Source organism: Rhincodon typus, chromosome 10 (genome assembly GCF_021869965.1).
Source record: "Rhincodon typus isolate 14 chromosome 10, sRhiTyp1.1, whole genome shotgun sequence".
Lineage (NCBI taxonomy): Eukaryota > Metazoa > Chordata > Chondrichthyes > Orectolobiformes > Rhincodontidae > Rhincodon > Rhincodon typus.
Genome location: NC_063341.1, coordinates 24,109,337 through 24,131,158, shown reverse-complemented (window position 1 = coordinate 24,131,158; position 21,822 = coordinate 24,109,337). Strand labels below are relative to the sequence as shown.

The window sequence follows — 21,822 nt, the reverse complement described above, 5'->3', positions numbered from 1 at the left end:
CCCCTTGACCCTCCTAATCCCCTTGACCCTCCTAATCCCCTTGACCCCACTGGAGGCTTACCTTACAGACAACCATACCATTCTTACCTAATACCTGTTACCTGACTGGGAGTTCCCTCACTTGATTTCAGTCTTACTTAACCAGTCATATCCACAGAATCTCCAGCAATAGCTGTGTACCCTGTCATTTGACTTGATGGTTGGTTTGCAGTGCAGAGTGATGCCAAGAACGCAGGTTCAAGCCCCACACTGGCTGAGGTCACCATGAAGGTCCCACCTTCTCAACTTCACCCCTTGTCAGAGGCACAGTGACCCTCAAGTAAAACCATCACCAGTCGTCTCTCTCTCTCTGTCAATAATGAGAGAGCAGCCGTGTACCCTGTATCTGCACCATTACCTTTGGATTCACCTGAGGACCTCCTGTTTGATTGCCTGCTCTTCCTCACTTGTATGCTTCATCTTCAGATTTGAGATTAATTAATGAAACCCAGCTCTACCTCTTACTATTTCTCCTGAAACTTCCACTGCCTATCTGTTGTTAGTCGGATTTTTCAAAATCCAGTCATACAAAAGCTACAATTTCTTTGGCTAAATAATGGGAATATCAAAGCCATCAACTCCACCACAAACTCCTGTACTCTTGCCAATGGCCCCATCCGTCTCCTTGCTGTCTACTTTTGGCTGAACTAGTGTTCACAACTTAACTGTCTTGTTCAGCCTTGAGCTGAACTTCCTCTCTATCGTGAACACTACTGAAATCAACCTCCATAGCATTGGTTGCTTCTACCCTCATGTCAACCCATCTGCTGTTGAAATCTTCAATTTTGCTTCGTCACCTCCAGACTGAATTTATTCTAGTTCTAAAGAAGGGTCACAGGACTCATAACATTAACTCTGCTTTCTCTCTACAAATGCTCCTGGTTAGTTTCTCCAGCAATTTCTGTTCTTCTTTGTTCTATTGGTTTAATTGATTCCATACTGCACTTTTAGTAAGCTTCAATTCCTCTAAAATTACAGCAATTCCCATTCCATCAACCCTTGCTAACCTTCACTTTTATTTTCGGTCTCAAGACATGTCTTTAAAATGTTCATTCTCTTATTTAAATCCCTTTCAAAGATCCTGAGTTCTTATTTAGTCTTTGGAAGATGTGCCTTAGGTGCTTGATATTTGTGACCAGTTAAGCCTATATTATGTTTCCTATAAAAGTTTGGCCTGAAGCACATTGCTGGGAGCAGAATGGAGGGAAATTTAATTTTATCTTTAATCGTGGGTATGCTTTGTGATTGCCCCAGCTACCGGAAACATGAAATACTGCAAAATTAACATTCCTCTCCTTAATGACCACAAATTAATTTTTTTTTTAGAAGAGCGTTTAACGTGAAATTTCTGTCCACCGCTTGAGACAGAACAGTTTATTCCTGTTGGCTTTATTATGAAGCATAATAAAACCTTCAGTAAGCCTAGGGAATTTTGCATGTCCAGGTGTACACTGCAGCTGTTTTAACTGAATTTGCTATTGGGCAGATGACAATGAAGGAAGCAGCAGTGATACGGCTCCCCTTTTCCAGATGGCTGGTGACGGAAGGAATACTGATGATGTTACGATCCCAATGCTTTTCCTCTTTAATAAGGAAGGACATATTATACTCAATGCCATGCAGGAGTACCAGGAAGTGGAAGTGCTGCTGTCAGATAAAGCTAGGGATAGAGGTAAGTTTCTAAACTAACAGCAAATGACCTTTCATTTACAAATTGAATGAAGTGTATTGTCCTAATGTTCATCATTCTTCATATGTAGGGACCAATCTGAATATTTCTAGTATGCCCAGCTTGACGAGGAGACTTTTGTTTGTTTTAAGAAATTCAAAGCTCCTTGGGGCAGCCTTTCTTTGAAATCCTTTTCACAATCCCACAATGTGCTTAAATAAACCCTTCTCATTATGATCAAAATATTAAACTGTCATGACTGTATATTTATTACTGGATCAATAAACCATACAGCTCAAACATTAACCATTAAAGCATTTAAAGAAAAATAACATTTATTCATTCACATGGAATGCGGACATCACTGGACAGCATTCATTTCCCATCCTTAATTACCCTTAACTAGGATATTTCAAATGGCAGGTAAGAATCATAGATTTTCTTTTAAAAGGACATTGATGATCATAATCTTACAGTTGCATGGTTACCAGGTTTTTATTGCAGATCTGTGTAATGACTAATTTAATCCCACCATGCCAACTAGGAAACTTAAACCCATATAACTGTGGATCTTTAGTCCAGGCCTTTGGATTGCTAATATGATAATATAACTATATTCATTCTTCTGATTTAGTATATTTTCATTTCTCTTCCATTTTCACCTTTTTGATTCCTAATTTCTCTTGAAATTTTCTTTTTGTCCTTTCTTTAAAAAAATGCAGTGGATACGTGCTGTCGTGTAGCTTTTGCGTCCGATCATGTATTATGGGTTTGGAAACTAGATTGCAAAGGTTTGGATTGGATTTTTTTAAATGGTTTTCCATCAATTATGGCTCATTATCTGAAAGATTAACATGTTTGTTTTGTGATTTTACTTTCTAAACACAGCCGCACAGAACTCCATTTACAGAGTATATTGTTAAATCAAGTGGGGATTAGCCAAAAGTTCAGAGCTCCATTTTCTTAATATCTCTGAGAAGCTAGCCCCAAAGCAACTTGCTGCTGTCAATTGTGGCCCTCGGCAAACAGTTAGTCTTGCATATTAGAATAAAGAAGGTTTTTTTTTCATTTTGTGAACCTGAAATGTGTATTTCCTTGAATTTCATGTATGTAGATTACTAAAACGATATAGAGGAGCTGCTTTCAAAATCAATGTTGATAATACCACTTGTGAAAAGAGTTAACATATCTTTATTTGAAAATTTCAGTACCAGCAGAGTGGGATGCTCTGGAGTACCACTTATAGGTGCTGCATTATCCACTAATTCAGGAAAGATACACACATTTTTCAACCTAAGCTAATTTTTTTATTGACAAAGCAGGGATAGATCTGTGAGGTCCTGTCCTACTGGTCTAACTTTTTCTTTTAAAGTCATATTTTTATCTATTCTGCACGTATGAAATATGTATAAGCTGGGTCGTATAAATAACTCTGAAATGAACACCTACAGATATTCATTTAGTAGGCTTTTAAGTTACAAAACTGGATAGGTTTCATAGGCCAAATTTAATCCATGACCTGGAGTTACTGTATAAAGATGTGGTGTCTGAATGTCAATATAATATATAGACCAGCTGTACAATAATAAACTAATTTTGAATTATAACCAGTTTGCATTACACTTTTTCTTTTTTTGCATCACGTGGACAAAAAAATAACAGCCACAATTATTAAAGGTAAAAGAATTACAAACTACATTAGCAGTAAGTAGTTTTCTTAAAATACGCCATTATTTCTGTTCTCCAAGTGTATCAACAATAAGGTAATTTCTAGTACCCTGTATTATCCTGAAGTAAAAAGACTGGCTGTTTTGACTTTTTTTATTGATGTGATGTTGAACTAGCTACCAGACAATGTGTCATAATGATATGAAGATATTTATTCATTCAGCTTTCCACTTTTTCCCAAGGGAAGTATCCTCTAAACAAAGAGCTGTGGATGCTGAAAATCAGAAATTGCCAGAAAAACGCAGCAAGGCTGGCTGTGTCTGTGGACACAAAGCAGAGTTTGGAGTTCTGGAGAAGGATCACTGGACCCGAAATGCTAACTCTGCTTTCTTTTCACAGATGCTTCCAGACCTGTTGAGTTTTTGCCAGCAATTTCCCATTTTGAAGCATATTCTAACTTTGTTCAATTATGTCCCATAGGGACACAGCTGAGATTGGAACACAATTGTACGAACAATCCTGAAATTCAAGTTCATGCTTTTACTGGTTTAACCGTGAAGTTTTGGGGTCTTGGGAGGTAATAATACAAGAATAAGAAGAGAAGCTCTTGAAGGAAATCCTGTAATTGGATTGCTGAGTATGAAACTAGACAACTGCAGTCGCAACCAGCTACTAGAGAAGTGTGTGAGAGAAGGATGGTGTGGAAACTGTGACAGAGACTGAGAAGGGTGATGAGATATGGTTTAGCTTGATTACAGTCACACCGGATGTCACAGAGTCATACAGCATGGAAACAGATCCTTCGGTCCAACCAGTCCGTGCTGACCATAATACCAAACTAAACTTGTCCCACCTGCCTGCATTTGCCCATATCCCTCCATACATTTCTTATTTATGTACTTAGCTAAATGTCTTTTAAATGTTATAACCGTACCCGCATCCACCACTTGCTCTGGAAGTTCATTCCATCTGTAACTTTAATAAGAACTATTTTGTATTTTGGCAGAGGCACACACTTGATTTGAAGGGATTCAAATATGGAATAGCACGGTCACCATTCTGGGAGGGAACGTGTTCAAGGATTTTATAGATGTAAGGGAAGTTGGAGATGAAGCAGTAGTTTGCATGGATAGTGGGGCCGTGGGTAAATTATTTTGAGGAGATGTGTGATATTGGAAGATTTGAAGGGGTGGGTTTAACAGCTGGAGAGAGAATACAACTACCATTAGCTAACCAGGGAACCATTGCATGGAAGTTACGTGGTCAGCAGTTAGATGGGAATAGGTTTGAGAGAACAGAAGTTCAGGTTCATGCATAAGGTGATTTCAAAGACACCAAAGCAGGGAGTTGAAGAGAAGGACGTGAGTTCGGGTCCAGGGCAAAGGAATGTGGGAAGCTGAGGAAGGTTAGTGAAAGGGAGGGAGGCAGCTAAACAAATGGCCTGATCTTAATGACAAGTGAATTAACTTCTGAAACTTGGATTTGAGGGTGGAGTAGTCAAGGACAAAAGAGAGGAGCTTAAAGGGAGATGGGAGACCCAGACCACGTCTGTATTCCAGCACGATTCTGGCACAGTGAGCAGTTTTAAAATGTGACCAGGAGATGAAGATGCTTGATGTAATCCAGTCAGATCTGGCAATGAATGACTAAATCATCTTTAAACATTCAAGTAATATTAGAACATAGAGACGGCAGATGAAGTGAACAGGACTTCTATATTGTCTTCACTATTGAGGGTGCAAGTAACACCTCAGAAATAGGAGGAAGAAAATTATAATCACTAGGCAAGTGGTATTAAGTAAATTGTTCTTGGCTATGAGCTGACACGTCCCCGGGTCCTGACGGACTTCGTTCTAGGGCGTTAAATGAAACAATTGATATGTTGGCTATAATTTTACAAGACTTCCTAAATTTGGAGAACATCCAATCAGACTAGAGAATAGTGGTTATAAATCTTTTACTCAAAAAGAGAAGAAGACAGATGAAACAAACTGCAAAGGTCTGTTACCACATAGCCTGCCACTACACACCCTCTGTTGTTAGTTACTAACAGTCCCCATTAACAACTATTCACCCTCCCAGCCTGATCCTTAGCAACTCCTTTTGTCTGTCCAACTGTCTTTCTCTCTCTTTGGGCTCTATCCTATCGTTTACTCCCTACCCCACCCACCTCCCTATTTTCTGCATATAAACTGACGTTTTTCCAGCCACCATCAGTTCTGAGGAAGGGTCACCGGACCCGAAACGTTAACTCTGTTTTCTCCTCCACAGATGCTGCCAGACCTGCTGAGCTTTTCCAGCAACTTTGTTTTTGTTCCTGATTTACAGCATCTGCAGTTCTTTTGGTGTTTTTTTTTTCAGTTAGCTTCACATCTGTCATAGAGAAGATGTTAGAAACTATTACTGAAGACTTATAGTGGGCCATTTAGAAAAGTGCAGAGTCACCATGGTGTTTTAAAGGGAAATCATGTTTAATCAATTTGATAAGACCATAAAAGGTAGGAGCAGAAGGAGGTCATTCAGCCCTTCAGGTCTGCTCTGCCATTCATGGCCAATCTGTTAACCTTCAACTCCACTTTCCTGACTTTTCCCCATAACCCTTGATTCCTTTACTGATTAAGAATTCTCTGTCTCAGCCTTGAATATGCTTAACAACCCAGCCTTGACACCCCCACCTGTGATAGAGTTCCACAGATTTACTCCCCTCTGAGGGAAGAAATTGCTCCTCATCTCTATCTTAAATTGTGACCCCTTATTCTGAGATGATGCCCTCTGGTCCTAGCCTCTCCACAAGGGAAAACAACCTTTCTGCATCTACTCTGTCAAGACAAGAATCTTGTGTTTTAATAAGGTCACCTTTCATTCTTCTCAATTCCAATGAGTATAGGCCTAACCTACCCAACCTCCCCTCAGAAGACAACCCTTCCACACTTGGTATCAGCGACGTGAACCTTCTCCAGACTGCCTCCGATGCAAGCATATCATTCCATTGATAAGGGGGCCAAAACTGTCCACGGTATTCCAGCTGTGGTCTGACTATTGCCTTGTATGGCTTTAACAAAGCTTCCCTACTTTTATACTCCATTCCCTTTGAAATAAAGACAAACATGCCAATTGTCTTTCCTGTCACCCATTGAACTTTTTGTGATTCGTGGATGAGGACTCCCAAATTCCTCTGTTTTGTGGTCTTTCTCTGGTTAAATAATATTCAGTCCCTTCTCCTTCCTTCCAAAGTGCACAATCTCACCTTTTCCCACATTATATTCCATCTGCCAAGTTTCTGCCCATTCACTTAACCTGCCTATATCCATCTGCAGTCTCATAGTGCCATTGTCACCACTTGCCTTTCCACTTATTTTGCGTCATCTGCAAACTTTGGCTTTAGTACATTCACTTCCCTCATAACTGTGGCTCCAACACTGATACTTTTCGTACTCCTCTTAGTTACAGGTTGCCATCCTGAAAAGGGCGCCTTTTCTTCCAACTCTTTCTTTTATAAGTTAGCCCAACCTCTATCCATACTAATATACTACCTCCAACACCATGGGCTCTTATTATGTAGCCTAATGCATGGTACATTATCAAATGCCTTCTGAAAATCCAAATATTTTACATCCTGCTTCCCCTTTATCTATCCTGCTTTTACCACCTCAGAGAATTCTAGTAAAATTGTCAGGAAAGATTTTCCCCTTCAGGAAATCCTATTGACTGTGCTCAATCACATAATGTATTTCTAAATTGTTTGCTATTACATCCTTTGTAATGGACTCTAACATTTTCTTAATAACAGACTTTAAACTAATTGGCCTTCAGTTACAATTTTTGTCCCCTTTCCCCTTCTGAAAAAGGGTGTTACATTAACAGTTTTCCAGTCTTCTGGGACTTTTAGGATTCTTAGATGGTTTCTATCAGTGCGTCCACTATCTCTAGCTATTCCTTAGCTACTTCCTTTAATATCTTAGAATTTATTGTTTATTGTAATTATCATAGAATCCCTACAGTGTGGAAACAGGCCATTCGGCCCAGCAAGTCTGTACCAACTCTCTAGACAGCATCCCATCCAGACCTGTCTCCCTACCCTATCCCTGTAACTGCATTTCCCATGGTTAATCCACTTAACCTATATATTCCTGGACACTATGGGCAATTTACCATGGCCAGTCCACCTAACCTGCACATCTTTGGACCATGGGAGGAAACAGGAGCACCCGGAGAAAACCCACTCAGACACGGAGAATGTGCAGACACCACACAGACAGTGTCCTTAGTGCTGTGAGGTAACAGTGCTAACCACTGAGCCACCATGCCACCTGCCTTTTCTTTCTTTTTTTCTTCTTTTATATATTTGACACTCGTGACCAATTTATAATGCAGTACCGTTTCAAGGAAAGATAGCGATACACAGCCTGTATGTAGTACACAGTAGATTAAACTAGCAGGGTACAGTAAAGGTACATGGAACATCGGGCAATATATTTAGCATGTAAAATTTTAAGTACAAACATCTAAATTGGTGTACATTTGCTCCTTCAAATTTCGTTCCAATGCAGAGCAACAAGCCAGTTTGGTTTTCTAGTAACTAGTTAGAGGATGGTTCAGGTTAAATATAAATTGTTTTAAAATATACATGAATATGAAATGAACCAAATAAAGCATGAACTATTGACACACATGAATCAAAAACTGTATATACATTTTTCCCCTGCTACTCCACACTTCCAACCCCACAAGCACTCTCCCTTCTGCTTGGTGTGCAGGTTGAAGAAAACTACACTAACTTGGCTATACAAACCAGGGCTTCACATTAAAAGCAGATTCCAAATGCAAGTACAGCAGAGTCCTCTAAAGGCAGGATGCAACTGTGTGCTAATCTGGCACAAAATCCAAAAGAACTGAACCACTGCTTTATTTAAACACAAATAGAACTTTTAAAATAAAAAGGAAAAACAATTAAAAATTTGTCCTTGAATCAGTAGCAATTCAAAGTAAGAACTGATCCAACCTGGAAAGGTTATCTGTAAAACATCTTGAATATTTTAACCCCCTCCATCCTCTTGTTGAAAGGACGACAGTCTCAGCCATTTTGTACAAAGCTTTAAATGTTGTTTGTGCTGGTGAAACAGTGGCTTGATTTGGGTTTCGATGCAGCTAGTTTGAGTTAAAATATTTTTGGTTTTCAGCAGTTTCCTCAATGAACGCCTTTCAACAGATCCATTTTGTTAGGACCATACTTCAAAGACTGTAAGACTGACCAATTAGTTAGGTCACCAAACGACAGATTTCAATTAATTACTTAATGTTTTATAATGGGTTACTCAATTAAATTTGGGCTTAATAAATCTGTCATCTTCCCTACACAAATTTTCCATAGTTCTTCTTGTAAATCGTCTAGGCGCTCCGATTGTTTCAGCTAAGGAAACTCTCAATCAATACCACACATCATTAAATTCTGAAGTGACTGAAGCTCCTCAGACTAGTCCCAGTGATCTCCACCAGAGGCAATGGTACAGCCTGGTAAAGAATACTGGACAAAATTATGATGATCAAGCCTTTCTTTTCAAATTCTTTTCAGTGATATATTACTTTAAATCAGATGTCCGTATTTGAATGGAAGTAGTAACATATGTTGTGGATAAAAGGGAACCAGTGGATGTACTGTATTTACATTTCCAGAAGGTATTTGGTAAGGTGTCAGACTAATGTTTATCTTAGATGATAAAATAATAGTGGCTAACAGACTTAATATATTGCCATTAATCACAGAGATCTACAGCGCACATCAAAGGCCCTTTGTCCATTTAGTCTGTGCCAGTCAAAAATAACCACCTAACATTTCTAATCCCCTTTCCCAGCACTTGGCTCATTGCCTTGAATGCTTGGCATTACAAGTGTACATCTAAATAGTTCTTAAATGTTATGAGAGTTTCTGCCTCTACCATCTTGAATGCAGTGAGTTCCAGATTCCCACGACTCTAAGTGGGGGGGAAAGGAAATTTCTTCACATCCCTTCAAATCCTCCTGCCCTTTACTAAAATCTATGCCCCCGGTCACTGATCCCTCCACCTAGGCAAAAAGTTCCTTTCTGTCAGCTCTGTCTGTGCCCCTCATAATTTTATACATCTGAATCATGTCCTCCCTCAGTCTCTTCTGCTGCAAGGGAAACAATCTAAATCCCAGCTCTGATGAAGAGTCATCTAGACTCGAATTGTCAACTTGCTCTCTCTCTGTGGATGCTGTCTGACCCGCTGTGATCTCCAGCATTTATTATTTTCAGTATAGATTCTAGCATCTGCAGTAATTTGTTTCTGTATCCAATCTGTCTTCATAACTAAAGTCTCCCCCACAGGCAACATCTGGTAAATCTCCTCTGCACCCTCTCCAGTGCTGTTACATCCCTCCTGTAACGTGGATTCCTGTAATGTGGATTCCAGAACTGCACACAATACTCTAGCTGTGGCATAACCAACTCTTTACATGGTTCCAGCATAACCTGGTCTTAAACTCTGTGTGCCTTGGCTAATAAAGGCAACTATCCCATAAGCCTTCTTAATCAGTTTGTCTACCTGTCTTGATACTGTAAAGGACTGGTTGGACATGCACACCAAGATCCTGCTGATCCTCTGGGCTGACTGCATTCATCATGTATTCCCTTACCTTGCTTGTCCTGTCCAAGTGCAATTGAATTTTATTTGTTGCTGATCACTCTATTTGACCAGCCTGTATATGTCCTCCTGTAATCTTAAGCTGTCTTCCTCCTCATTTATCACACCACCAAAATTCCTTTGGATTTTGTGCCAGATTAGCACACAGTTGCATCCTGCCTTTAGAGGACTCTGCTATACTTGCATTTGGAATCTGCTTTTAATGTGAAGTCCTGGTTTGTATAGCCAAGTTAGTGTAGTTTTCTTCAACCTGCACACCAAGCAGAAGGGAGGGTGCTTGTGGGGTTGGAAGTGTGGAGTAGCAGGGGAAAAATGTATATACAGTTTTTGATTCACGTGTGTTTCGTAACATCCCTGAATTTAGTAATCAACTATATACATGAAACTACATTCAAGTTTAAATCATTTATATATACCACAAACAGCAAGGGCCCTAACACTAATCCTTGTGGCACCCCATTGGACACAGGCTTCCAGTTCTAAATACACCCTCAATGCTCACCCTCTGCTTCCAGCCACTCAACAAATTTTGTATCCAATTAGCCAAATTTCCTTGGATCCAACAGGCTCTTACCCTCGCTATCGGTCTCCATGTGGGACCTTCTCAAAAACCTTGTTAAAGTCCAAGTAGACTATATTGACTGCATTGCCTTCACCTCTGCACCTGGCCATGTCTTTGAAACATTCAAGGCATGTCCATAAGGTCCTTCACCAGCTGCTACAGATGCACCATTGAAAGCATACTGTCTGGGTGCATAACGGCCTGGTATGGCAACTGCTCGGCCCAGGTCCGTAAGAAACTACAAAAGGTTGTGTGCACAATCCAGACCATCGTGGAAGCCAACCTTCCATCCATGGACTCTATTTACATAGCTCGCTGCTGCAGAAAGGCAGCCAACATCATCAAAGACCCATTGCACCTGGTAATGACCTCCTACAATCTCTTCCATCAGGCAGAAGACACAGAAGCCTGAACGCACGCAAAAACAGGTTCAGGAACAGCTTCTTTCTTGCCGTTATCAGCCTGTTGAATGGACTGTAGCCTCAAAAAGTGTAACCTGAATGCTTCTTAGTCTTTTTGATCTGTACATCCTTTGCTTGCTGTGATCTGCCTGTACCACTCGTAAACAAAGCTTTTCACTGTATTTCAGTACACGTGACAATAAAATCAGTCAATCAAGTTAGTTAGACGTGGCCTCCCCTTCACAACATCATGCTGATTGTCCTTGATTAATCCTGCTTCTCCAAGTGCAGATTAATTCTGTCCCTTGGAATTGCTTCCAATGGTTTCCCCATCACTGAGCTTCGACTCAGTGGCCTGTAGTTTTCTGATTTATCCCTTGCTTCCTTCTTGAATAATGGTACCACTTTGGCTATCTTCTCGTCCTCTGGCATCTCTCCTGTGATCAGAGAGAAATTGAAGATTATTGCCAGCACCCTGCTATTTCTACCCTTGTCTCACTCAGCCTGGGATGCATTTAACCCGACTCTGGAGATTTATCTACTTTTAAGCCTGCCAGATCACTCAGAAATTTCTCTCTCTCTATGCTAATTTCTTCAAGAATAGCTAGTCCTGATTTCTAAATTTTAATTTACCTATTTTTTCTAATTAACCCGTTCAGAGATGTTATTACACATCTCTGCAGCACGTGAGACTTGAATCTGGGCCTCTTGGTCCAGGAATAGGGACACTACCATTTCGCCACAAGAGGGCCCCTAATTTCTATACCCATATTGTCCCCCTCGCTAGTGAATGCTGACACAAAGTATTAATTTAAAACTCTGCCTGCATCCTCTGGCTCCACGCATAAATTACCATTGAGGTTCTTAATAGGCGCTACTCTTTCCCAAGTTATACTTTTACCCTTAATAAGAACAAAGAAAATTACAGCACAGGAACAGGCCCTTCGGCCCTCCAAGCCTGCGCCGATCCAGATCCTCTATCTAAACCTGTCGCCTATTTTCCAAGGATCTGTGTCCCTCTGCTCCCTGCCCATTCATGTATCTGTCTAGATACATCTTAAATGATGCTATCGTGCCCACCTCTATCACCTCTGCTGGCAACGCGTTCCAGGCACCCACCACCCTCTGCGTAAAGAACTTTCCACGCATATCTCCCTTAAACTTTTCCCCTCTCACCTTGAAATCGTGACCCCTAGTAATGGAGTCCCCCACTCTGGGAAAAAGCTTCTTGCTATCTACCCTGTTTATACCTCTCATGATTTTGTAGACCTCAATCAGGTCCCCCCTCCGCCTCCGTCTTTCTAATGTAAATAATTCTAATCTACTCAACCCCTCTTCATAGCTAGCGCCCTCCATATCAGGCAACATCCTGGTGAACCTCCTCTGCACCCTCTCCAAAACATCCGCATCCTTTCGGTAATGTGGTGACCAGAACTGTACGCAGTATTCCAAATTTGGTCGAACCAAAGTCCTATACAACTGCAACATGACCTGCCAACTCTTGTACTCAATACCCCGTCCGATGAATGAAAGCATGCCGTATGCCTTCTTGACCACTCTATCCACCTGCGTTGCCACCTTCAGGGTACAATGGACCTGAACACCCAGATCTCTCTGTGCATCAATTTTCCCCAGGGCTTTTCCATTTACTGTATAGTTCGCTCTTGAATTGGATCTTCCAAAATGCATCACCTCGCATTTGCCTGGCTTGAACTCCATCTGCCATTTCTCCGCCCAACCCGCCAATCTATCTATATTCTGCTGCATTCTCCGACAGTCCCCTTCACTATCTGCTACTCCACCAATCTTAGTGTCATCTGCAAACTTGCTAATCAGACCATCTATACCCTCCTCCAGATCATTTATGTATATCACAATGTATTTGTAAAATAACTTGAGATTTTCCTCTATTTTACCTGCCATTATTCTTTCATGCCCCTTTTTTGCTCTCTGTTTTGCTTTAAGTTTTCCCTTGCACATTCCGTACTCTTCTCCCTTTTCCTCTTTAACCAATCTTTTATATCCCTAGATATCAGGGTTTGCTGGATTTGTTGGTCCCACCTTTTGTCTTTAGCAGAACATCTGACTGACATTGCCTTCCCCAGTTTAGAACCTTGATTTTAGGCCCATCCTTGTCCTTTTCATGACAATCCTGAATCTATTGGAGTTATGATCAGTCTGCAAAATGCTCCCTCACTGATAAAATGAACTACTTGCCTAGATTCATCACCTAAAATTAAGTCCAGGACTACTCTCCCTTATAGGGCCTTCTATGCACTGCTTTAGAAAGCTGTCCTGAATGCATTTTAAGAACTCTGCTTCATTTTAACCATTCACACTGTGACTGTCCCATTTAATGCTGAGGAAGTTGAAAGCCCTACTGTCATTACCCCATTACTTTTACACTCCTCTGAAACTTGCTCTTCTATTTCTCTCAGACTGTTAGGAGGCCTATAGTACACTCCCAGCAAAGTGATTGCTTGTTTTTTGTTTTTAAGTTCTACCCACATGGCTTCAGTTGAAGAGTTTCTAAGATATTATGCCTCCTTATTGCTGTAATTGATTCCTGAAACAATATTGTTCCCCCTTCTCTTACCTCTTCCCTATCTCACATGAAGACCCATTGAGCCACCAGTCCTGCCCCTCTCTCACCTATGTTTCAGTGACAGCAATGACGTCATACCCCCATGTTTTAATTTGTGCTTGCAACTCATCTCCCTTGTTTGTCAGACTCCTTGCATTAAAATAAATTCCATTCAACCTTGTCAAACTCACTTGTACCTTAAATCGCCTACAATTTCCATGCTGCCTTGACTCACTTGTTTTGTCTAATTTTGGCCATTCATCTCCCCCTACTGAACATTTGCTCTGAATCTCACCACACTGTCAAGATAGTTTAAACTCCCCCCTCCCCTACTGATTTCTCTTCTAGGCTGACTGGGAAACAGTAGGCATAGATTGTCCTTTTCTGGTAGCCGACATGTAATGAATGGTATGCCATATGCATCAGTGCTGGAAATTCAACATTTTATAATTCACATAAATGACTTGGATGGATAAACCAAAGATTGATCAGAATGTAGGTTGTGAATAGGATATGGGTAAGTTGAGTGAGTGAGCAAAGATATGGCAAATTAACTATAAACTTGGAAAATTTGAAATGGTCTATTTTGGCATTAAGAATGAAGAAGTTTCTAAATGGTGAGAGATTGCAAAGCTCAGAGATGCTGAGGGATCTGGGTGTCCTTGTACTTGAATCATAGAATGTTAGTATCTAGGTACAGCAGGTAATAAGAAAAGCTAATATAATGTTATTGTTTACTGAGTGAGGAGTTGAATACATTAGTAGCGGCCGGAGGGGTGTCATGCTTCAGTTGTAGAGGACATTGATGAGACCACATCTGGAGTACAGTGGACAATATTAGTCTCCTTGTTTAAGTAAACATGTAAATTACTAGAAACAGTTCACAATGGGTTTGTCAGTCTAATACCTGGAATGGTTCGGTCGACTTAAGGTTGGACAGACTAGACTTGTATTTGCTGGAGTTAAGAAGTGTAAGAGACGGTGTATGTCACAATTCATTGTGGTTACATCCTGATAATCAAGCCCTGCTATTCCAGGAGTTATCTCTCAAATTTTAAAAAGAAATACACAGAATTCCAAAATACCTGATTTTTAGACCAATGTTGATCGAAATCACGGACCATGTTTCTGCACTTAACAAGAAATCATGATTTACTGCAGATCATTAGATTTTAACTACCAGTAAACAATTAAATGAAACTAAGTCAACTGAAAAAAATTAAAACTCTAAACCCCTTAAAAAACCCTACCTTATACACACAGACAGATGCAAATGGAAAATAAACACCTGGATGGAGGGAAAACTAGGAAAACAGTTCTGTGGTCTGTTTTAATAAAATGTCCTGGGTTGGTGGTTGATGATCCAAAAGTTTCCCCTCGTCTTTCCTTTTTCCTCAATGTGACCAATGGTTTGAGGAAGGCACAGGGTGGCTCGTTCACGTATGAAATCTCTCTGACTTCTACAATTCCAAGTCACAACTTGCAGCATGTGCTGGTTTTCTCAGGCGTAAAATGACTTCCTGCAGAAACATGAGAGTTTTGTTTAAGGCAGACCTACTGATTTCTCTTCTAGGCTGACTAGCTTCTCTTTGTCTTGTTCACTATCCAAGCTGTTCAGTTACCTGACAATCAATCACGTGGTTGTGGCAGATAGAGGACCTTTGTCATTGGTATGTGGACTAGGGACCAATTATCAATCAGCTTCACTTGTAAATAACCCCTCAGCTCCAGATCATTCCTAGAACTGACAGCAACACAAACAGGGTTCACAGTTTCAAATTACTTACTTTCTAAACATCCAACCATCATTTTGATTTCTGGGTTTTAACACCGTTCTTTATCATTTCAGTTCAGAATTTTAAAAGGCACAAAGAAATAAAATGAGGCAAACTTTCCAATTGATTGAAACAAAAGGTCCTGAGAGTACTTAACAGCCTCTCCAGATCCACACTGTTTCCTCTTGTGTGAGACATTAGAATTAGGGGTCATTGTTTCAAAATAAGAGGTGCCCATTTAAGACAAGGATGCAGAAGTGTTCCTTCACAAAGGGTCACGGGTCTCCTAGAATTTTTGTTCCCAACAGCTGCTGGAACTAGAATCTGAATATTTTAGGGCAAAGAAAAGTAGATTAGCAAAGGGTCTGAAAGATTATTAGAGGTAGGCAGGAATGTGAGATAATTAGTTCGGCCATGACCTTATTGAATGGTGGAAGAAGCTTGAGAGGCTGAGTGCCCTATCCTTGCTGCTAATTCATGTATCCTTGTGTGTATGTATTGGAGGATATAGACTACTGAGAGAGAAAGTAAAACATTTACAGGGATAAGGGCATCAAAGGTGGAGGTGAAAGTACAACTAAGCAGATCAGTAGCTACAAAAGTGCTGCAGTGTTTGGAGACTCAAAAAGCTAGACAGATTGGAATTTGAAAGTGCAATTCAAAATGACGAAAGTTTCTTTTCCAAAAGCAAACACAGAAGTAAATGTAGTTGGGAGATGGAGTGAATGAATGAAAATTAATAGAAGGAGGTGATCAGAGATGTTCTTATCTTTGATTGACGTGATCGAAATCAAGAAGCTGCTTGAGATGACAGAGTCAAGTAGATGACCATGAATATGGGTAGCATAGATTTAGATGTGGGGGCCAAGTCCAAGGGAGAATAGAGGCATAATGAATTCTAAAGAGGGACAATATGAGTTTAGGTAGAGGTTGAAGTATAAGGGCCAGAATTTAGTAATTGGAGAGCCTGGGAGAGGAATAAAGTGTTAAGTATTAGTTAGCAGGTAATTTACCTTGGGACATATGATATATTTTCATTCAATTTTGTTATCTCGGCACATGCACAACCCATAGAAAATAAGGTAGGTGCAGACTTGCTGGTGAATTAAACTCAATACAAACTGTAACTAGCACATTTTATTGCTTGGAGCAGTAGCAATATCTAGAAATAACAGAATTTCCTTCTGATGTTCTTCAGCAGTAGTTTACAGTCTCTCTGAATTGTTTTAAAACAACGTTGTCTCTACATCTGCTTCAAACTAATTGACATCACTGTTAGTAAGAGTCAGTCGTGTTCATCTCAAACTCTAAAACTTCTATCTTATGTCTCTCAAACCTCCTGTGGGTTTTGTTTTATTTTAAGCTAAACTACAAATTGTGTTGAAAGTTCCCAAACCAAATTAATCTAACATTAATGATGATCAGGATTGCATCTATTTTCCATCTATCCGGCCCACCGATGTCTGTACGTGGTAATGACTTCCCACACCAGAAGTTGCTGACACCCATCACCATGCTTGGAACACGAGTGGTTGTCTGCATGCACGGCTTAGAGGCAACAGTGCTATGAGATGAGCTGTTTTGTCGTATAAACTTGTGTATTGCAGGGACATAAACATCTTTTGTTAAGACTATTCATTTTGCACACATCAGGGCAATTCACTAAATCTATATCATAGCAAAGGGAAAACAACATTTGTACTATACGAGGGTAGAGTGCTGATGGTAGAGGTACTGCCATGGAAATATTGGCCAGTTGTGGAATCGGAGCTAATGTTGGGTGCTAGGTTGTGAATTTTGCAAGCATGGGTTGGTTGGATACAATCAGTACCTTGTTTGTCACAAAAGGACCCAGGGACATGCTATTTTATATAATCTCTCAATCTTTGTCTTGTACAGCCTATATGCCTGGCCTAACACAAGCATTGAAATTCATATAACACATTACTTGTTTGTCTCATAGTACAACTCCTTTTTGTGACATTGAACTTCCTAATCCTGGCATATCTCTAATTTGTAGATTACATACTTGCTATGGGAGATCACTTAGCTCAGTTGGCTAGACAGTTGGTTTGCAAAGCAGTGTGATGCCAACTGCGTGGGTACAATTCCTGCCACGGCTGAGGTTACCATGAAGGATTCTCCTTCTCAACCTCTCCCCTCATCTGAGATGTGGTGTACCTCAGGTTAAATCACCACCAGTTGGTGCACTCTCATGAGAGAGCAGCCCTATGGTCTGGTAAGGCTGTAGTGACTTGACATGCTATATTTGAATTCATGACTGCATGTAAGAATTTCCTTACTTGCCTTAATGGGCTTCATCCTGTGCTGAAATTTATCATCGAAACGGAATGGTTTGAATGTGTTCCTTTTCCTTCATGCCCTGGTTGAGAAATTGACTAGGGGCTCTCTGCTACAAACTTATCTTCACTGGTCTAGAGTTCCAACAGTGCTATAAGATTGCCTTAATGGCACCCTCGTAAATAGGCCCGTAGCTATTTGTTCACTGTGCATATGTCATGCTCAAATAGGGCACATCAAAGCCATCCTGCAGGATAATGGACACCCTGATCAGATCATTTCTCATTTTATATCGCACAAACTCATGAACAAGCCACAGGCATTACTTCTGGTCCTGAAATCTTCTAGGTCTATTTCAGTGTGCTGGCAGTGTAAGATATCTCAAAAGTTTAACCAACTACTATGTAGTGATGACAGAAGTCACATTCACCACTAACAGGGTGCTGCCAGGAGGTAATCAATTTCAATGTTCCATAGTTTTGCCAAATTTTATTTTAAAACAGACAAATGGGTTAAAATCATATCTCAGTAATTATTAAATTATATGCCAGAAATTAAGCAATTTGTCATTCCTGTCTGGTGAGCAGTTGTAAACTTGTAATGTTACACTGGCCAAATGCAACTGGAATATGTGGCTTTCAAAGGAAATTTGTCAGTCAATTTACAGTTTTGCGTATTTGTATATACTAGATGCTTCATATGTTGATAGGCAGGGTCCTGTTCTTTGTAGATAGAAAGAACGTGTATGTATGCTGCCCCTGTTTCAATAGAAAAAAGCTGACAGCCATTCTCGGTTTCGGGGCAATGCCTTTAGCCTATCGGAATCAATCTGCCTGGTTTAAAATTAAATTCTGCTTGGCTAACAGCAGTCATCATTAACTGGCAGTTCCTCGACCAATAGGCTCAATTGTCAACCAGTGCAGTCCAATTGTGGTTTTCCCTTTTACTTGTGAATTATCCAGATGAGTTCAAGATGGAAAACTTGACAACGTGTCTTTTTCAGCAACACTTGAGATTAGTAAAGTTAAGAACTGTTTACAGATTTCCGATATCATGAATAAATACCACTGTGTTTGTCATTATTAGTATTATGAAATAAAATTAAGCTGTATTTTCTGGTTGTTCAAGGTGCCTAGGATACCACTGTTTGGAATTGTTGGGAGATTTCTGCTCAGTTATTAAAGAAAATGTAGATATAATTGCAAATAAATGGTCAGAGTTACTAAATATACTAGCCAATGCAAGAATATTTTGCAGTTTTATATTTTTAAAAATTTTAATCTTTGATTTTTAGATCTGGACATGAAAGACTCTGAACAGAATTCAGAAGATGATTTGCAGTCCACGGGGCCAAAACCAAATGGTTTTGATTGTCAGAATGAAGCAACATCATATATTGTAAATCCTAGTGGTGAGAAACCAGATGAAACAACAGGTCAGTGGGATGCCAGTGGTCAGCCAATCGTGCCTGATCCAAAAACACAACAAAAGGATGATTATTTGTGTGAGTCAGATCAGAACTCGAATACAGCTACCAGTGATGTGTCATCAAATATTGCTGATGCGAAGGATCAGGATGTACAAAGGACAGATTGTCATGGCCCTGTTGACGATGAACAGGGATCTTGTGCTCATACTTCAAAATATGGAAAGAAGGAGACCGAGGGTGAAGTAGAGGCAGAGCAAGAATCCAGTCCAAATATCAGCCAAGAAACAGAAGCTCGGACAGTCGACTCCTTGTTATCAGACTGGAAGGAAGAGATAGATGCCTTTGAAATGATGGATAAGGATGAACTATGACCATGAATCGTACTATAATGGCATGCTTTCTTTTCCCTTGAGGATCTGGGTACAGTTGTGCACGGTAACATTCCCTGACCAACTGGAAGAATCTGATGATCAATTTCTGATTTGTATCTATTTATACGGGTGGAAAGAATATCAGGATTTGCTGGTCGTTGTTTCTGCCAGGTCATTACATGATTCATTTGAAGATGCCAGTCACATTAATTCCTGATACAGAACACCTTGGGTTCAGCTGGTAGAGAAATGTGCAGAAGTTGAGGGAACTTTAATTGCATTGTTTTGTTCTACTTTCTTCCTCCCATCTATACACGCATTTTCTTTGTTGCTGAGCAGCAATATCTTGTTGTTTTGTTGCAGATTTACATTGAAAATCCCACAGTGCTGTGACATTTTATCCAGTGTAATATAACAGGTTTATAACTGCTTTCCAGGTTGGAATGCGAAATTGGTAAATGTATGGTTTTAACTCCATAATTAGTGAAATATGATTTTAGCCCATATGTTTTCTTTGTTTTTGAAAGGCATTTAAAATAATATTTGGTAAAACTTTGGAGCAATGCAATTTTGGCAACACTATTCCAACTAATTTGATAAAAAGACAAAGTTACATGCACTGAATTTTGCCATCTATTATCTTGGCATTTGTAAAATTTGATTCTGTTTTCAATGTGTTCCATCTTAACTGTTCACTGTTTTTATTCTACCGTTTTGGTCTTGAGCTTTTTATCTTATTTGTGTTATGCTACAAGTATAATACCCAGTGTATTCATGCATGAAGTAAGGATTGACATGGGGGCAATGTTTTACCCTTATACCAATGAACAATACTAGCCAGATTTTCTTGGTCAGGTGAAGATCCTGACGTTGATTTTGGTTCTAAGTCAGGAAACCTGGAAGTAACTGCAGCAGGATGTTCATTACCATTGACTTGGTTAGTTGGTCAATGATGAAGTCAGGTCTGCAGACCCTGTCCAACTGTGGTGGATGGATCAGGGAAGCAGGAGACCAATAGGGCAGTTTGCAGTGTTGTCTGGCCACAGTTCCACTGGAGAAGAGAAAGATCTGAGAGCACCTCAAATTTGAACAAAAGGTATTGCAGTAATGTGGACGCTTTTCAGGATGGAGGAATAAACTTCTCCAGATCAACACCATGGGCTGACCGGAGTCCTTGTAGACCTTGTTGTCACCAAATGCAACCTGCGGTGGCCATGAACCCCCTTATGAGACACTGCCTCGAAGGAACTGGCGGTCTTCTTAATCAGAAGAGGGCCACACCGACAGAGGGAAGCTGCTGTTGCCTTCAGGGGAAAAAAAAAAGCCATAAGTAGGATCATAATTGAACTAATTAAGTTAATGGTCTCCATGGAGCATGCTGTTGACTTTTACTCTAGCTTGGCTCACTAAACTTCCCACAGGTGGGAGGGTGATGGGGAGCCATCCCAAAGAAATTTCCCCTTCTTTCCTGTGCATATGTGTGCATGCACACACTCCACCTCCGTAAGCTCTTCTCCATCGACCTGAAATATCATCTTTTCCAGGTTCTTCAGTTCATTGGACATGAACAGAATTCATAGCAGTAGAATTAGTCAATTAGCAATTCCAGTCTTGGGCAATTGGTTAGTTTCCAACCACCAGGTGTCACCTTCTCCATACCAGTGAAATGGTGAAGATATACTGCAGGGGTGGATTAACCTGTAGGATCATTTTGACAGCAGTTCAAAAAAAGGGTCTGTTAATGTATAAAAGTCTAATTGACTTGCATAAAGCCACAGAACAGAATATTATTTTAGATTGGTACTTTGGAGTTTAATACTGTAGTGTATGAAAACATTGTTCCATTAAAATGTTCACAAGGATTTCCAAAAGATAACTGGTTGACATTGAGCACTTTGCAGAAGTATTTATCTGTTGCAAATTTCTTTTCCCAGTTATGATAACCTGGAACATGCAAATTATTTGACCTTTGCATGTTTCATTTTTGAAGCAACATTTGTTGATCCATAGGATTTTAAACAATTTCTGTCTTGTCTTTCTATCTAATGCAATGAAACCCTGTAACAGTTAGCATGGTGGTGTAGTGTAATAGTTAATAGCTGTGGGACGCTGTGCAATTAGTCAAAAGGACACTGACACTAACCTGAGTACTCCTTCAAAGTGGTTCACCATTGTACCTCATGCATAGAAACAACTAATTGATAAATGTTTTTATGCTCCTAGAACATTCAACCATGTCAAAAGCACCTTTATGAATGCAAATTATTACTTGTTGCCTCACTGTTCTTCAATAAGACGAGTTAAGTTGGCAAATGTGTGTTATCCAGTGTGTTATCCAGTGTGTTATCCAGTGTGTTATCC

The 21,822-nt window shown here is 40.0% G+C and overlaps 1 protein-coding gene across 2 annotated transcripts in view; it reads left to right on the top strand.

Moving 5' to 3' along the window:
• Nucleotides 1-21,822, top strand: part of edem3 (ER degradation enhancer, mannosidase alpha-like 3) — a 71,091-nt gene that overhangs the window by 47,269 nt on the left and 2,000 nt on the right. For both annotated transcript variants that reach the window (XM_048602043.1, XM_048602042.1), the window contains 2 exons: nucleotides 1,526-1,711; nucleotides 18,956-21,822. The exon at nucleotides 18,956-21,822 is cut by the window's right edge and continues 2,000 nt beyond it. In XM_048602043.1, the coding sequence (XP_048458000.1) occupies nucleotides 1,526-1,711; nucleotides 18,956-19,461 (692 nt within the window). In that variant the 3' untranslated portion in view covers nucleotides 19,462-21,822. The remainder of the gene's footprint in view (nucleotides 1-1,525; nucleotides 1,712-18,955) is intronic.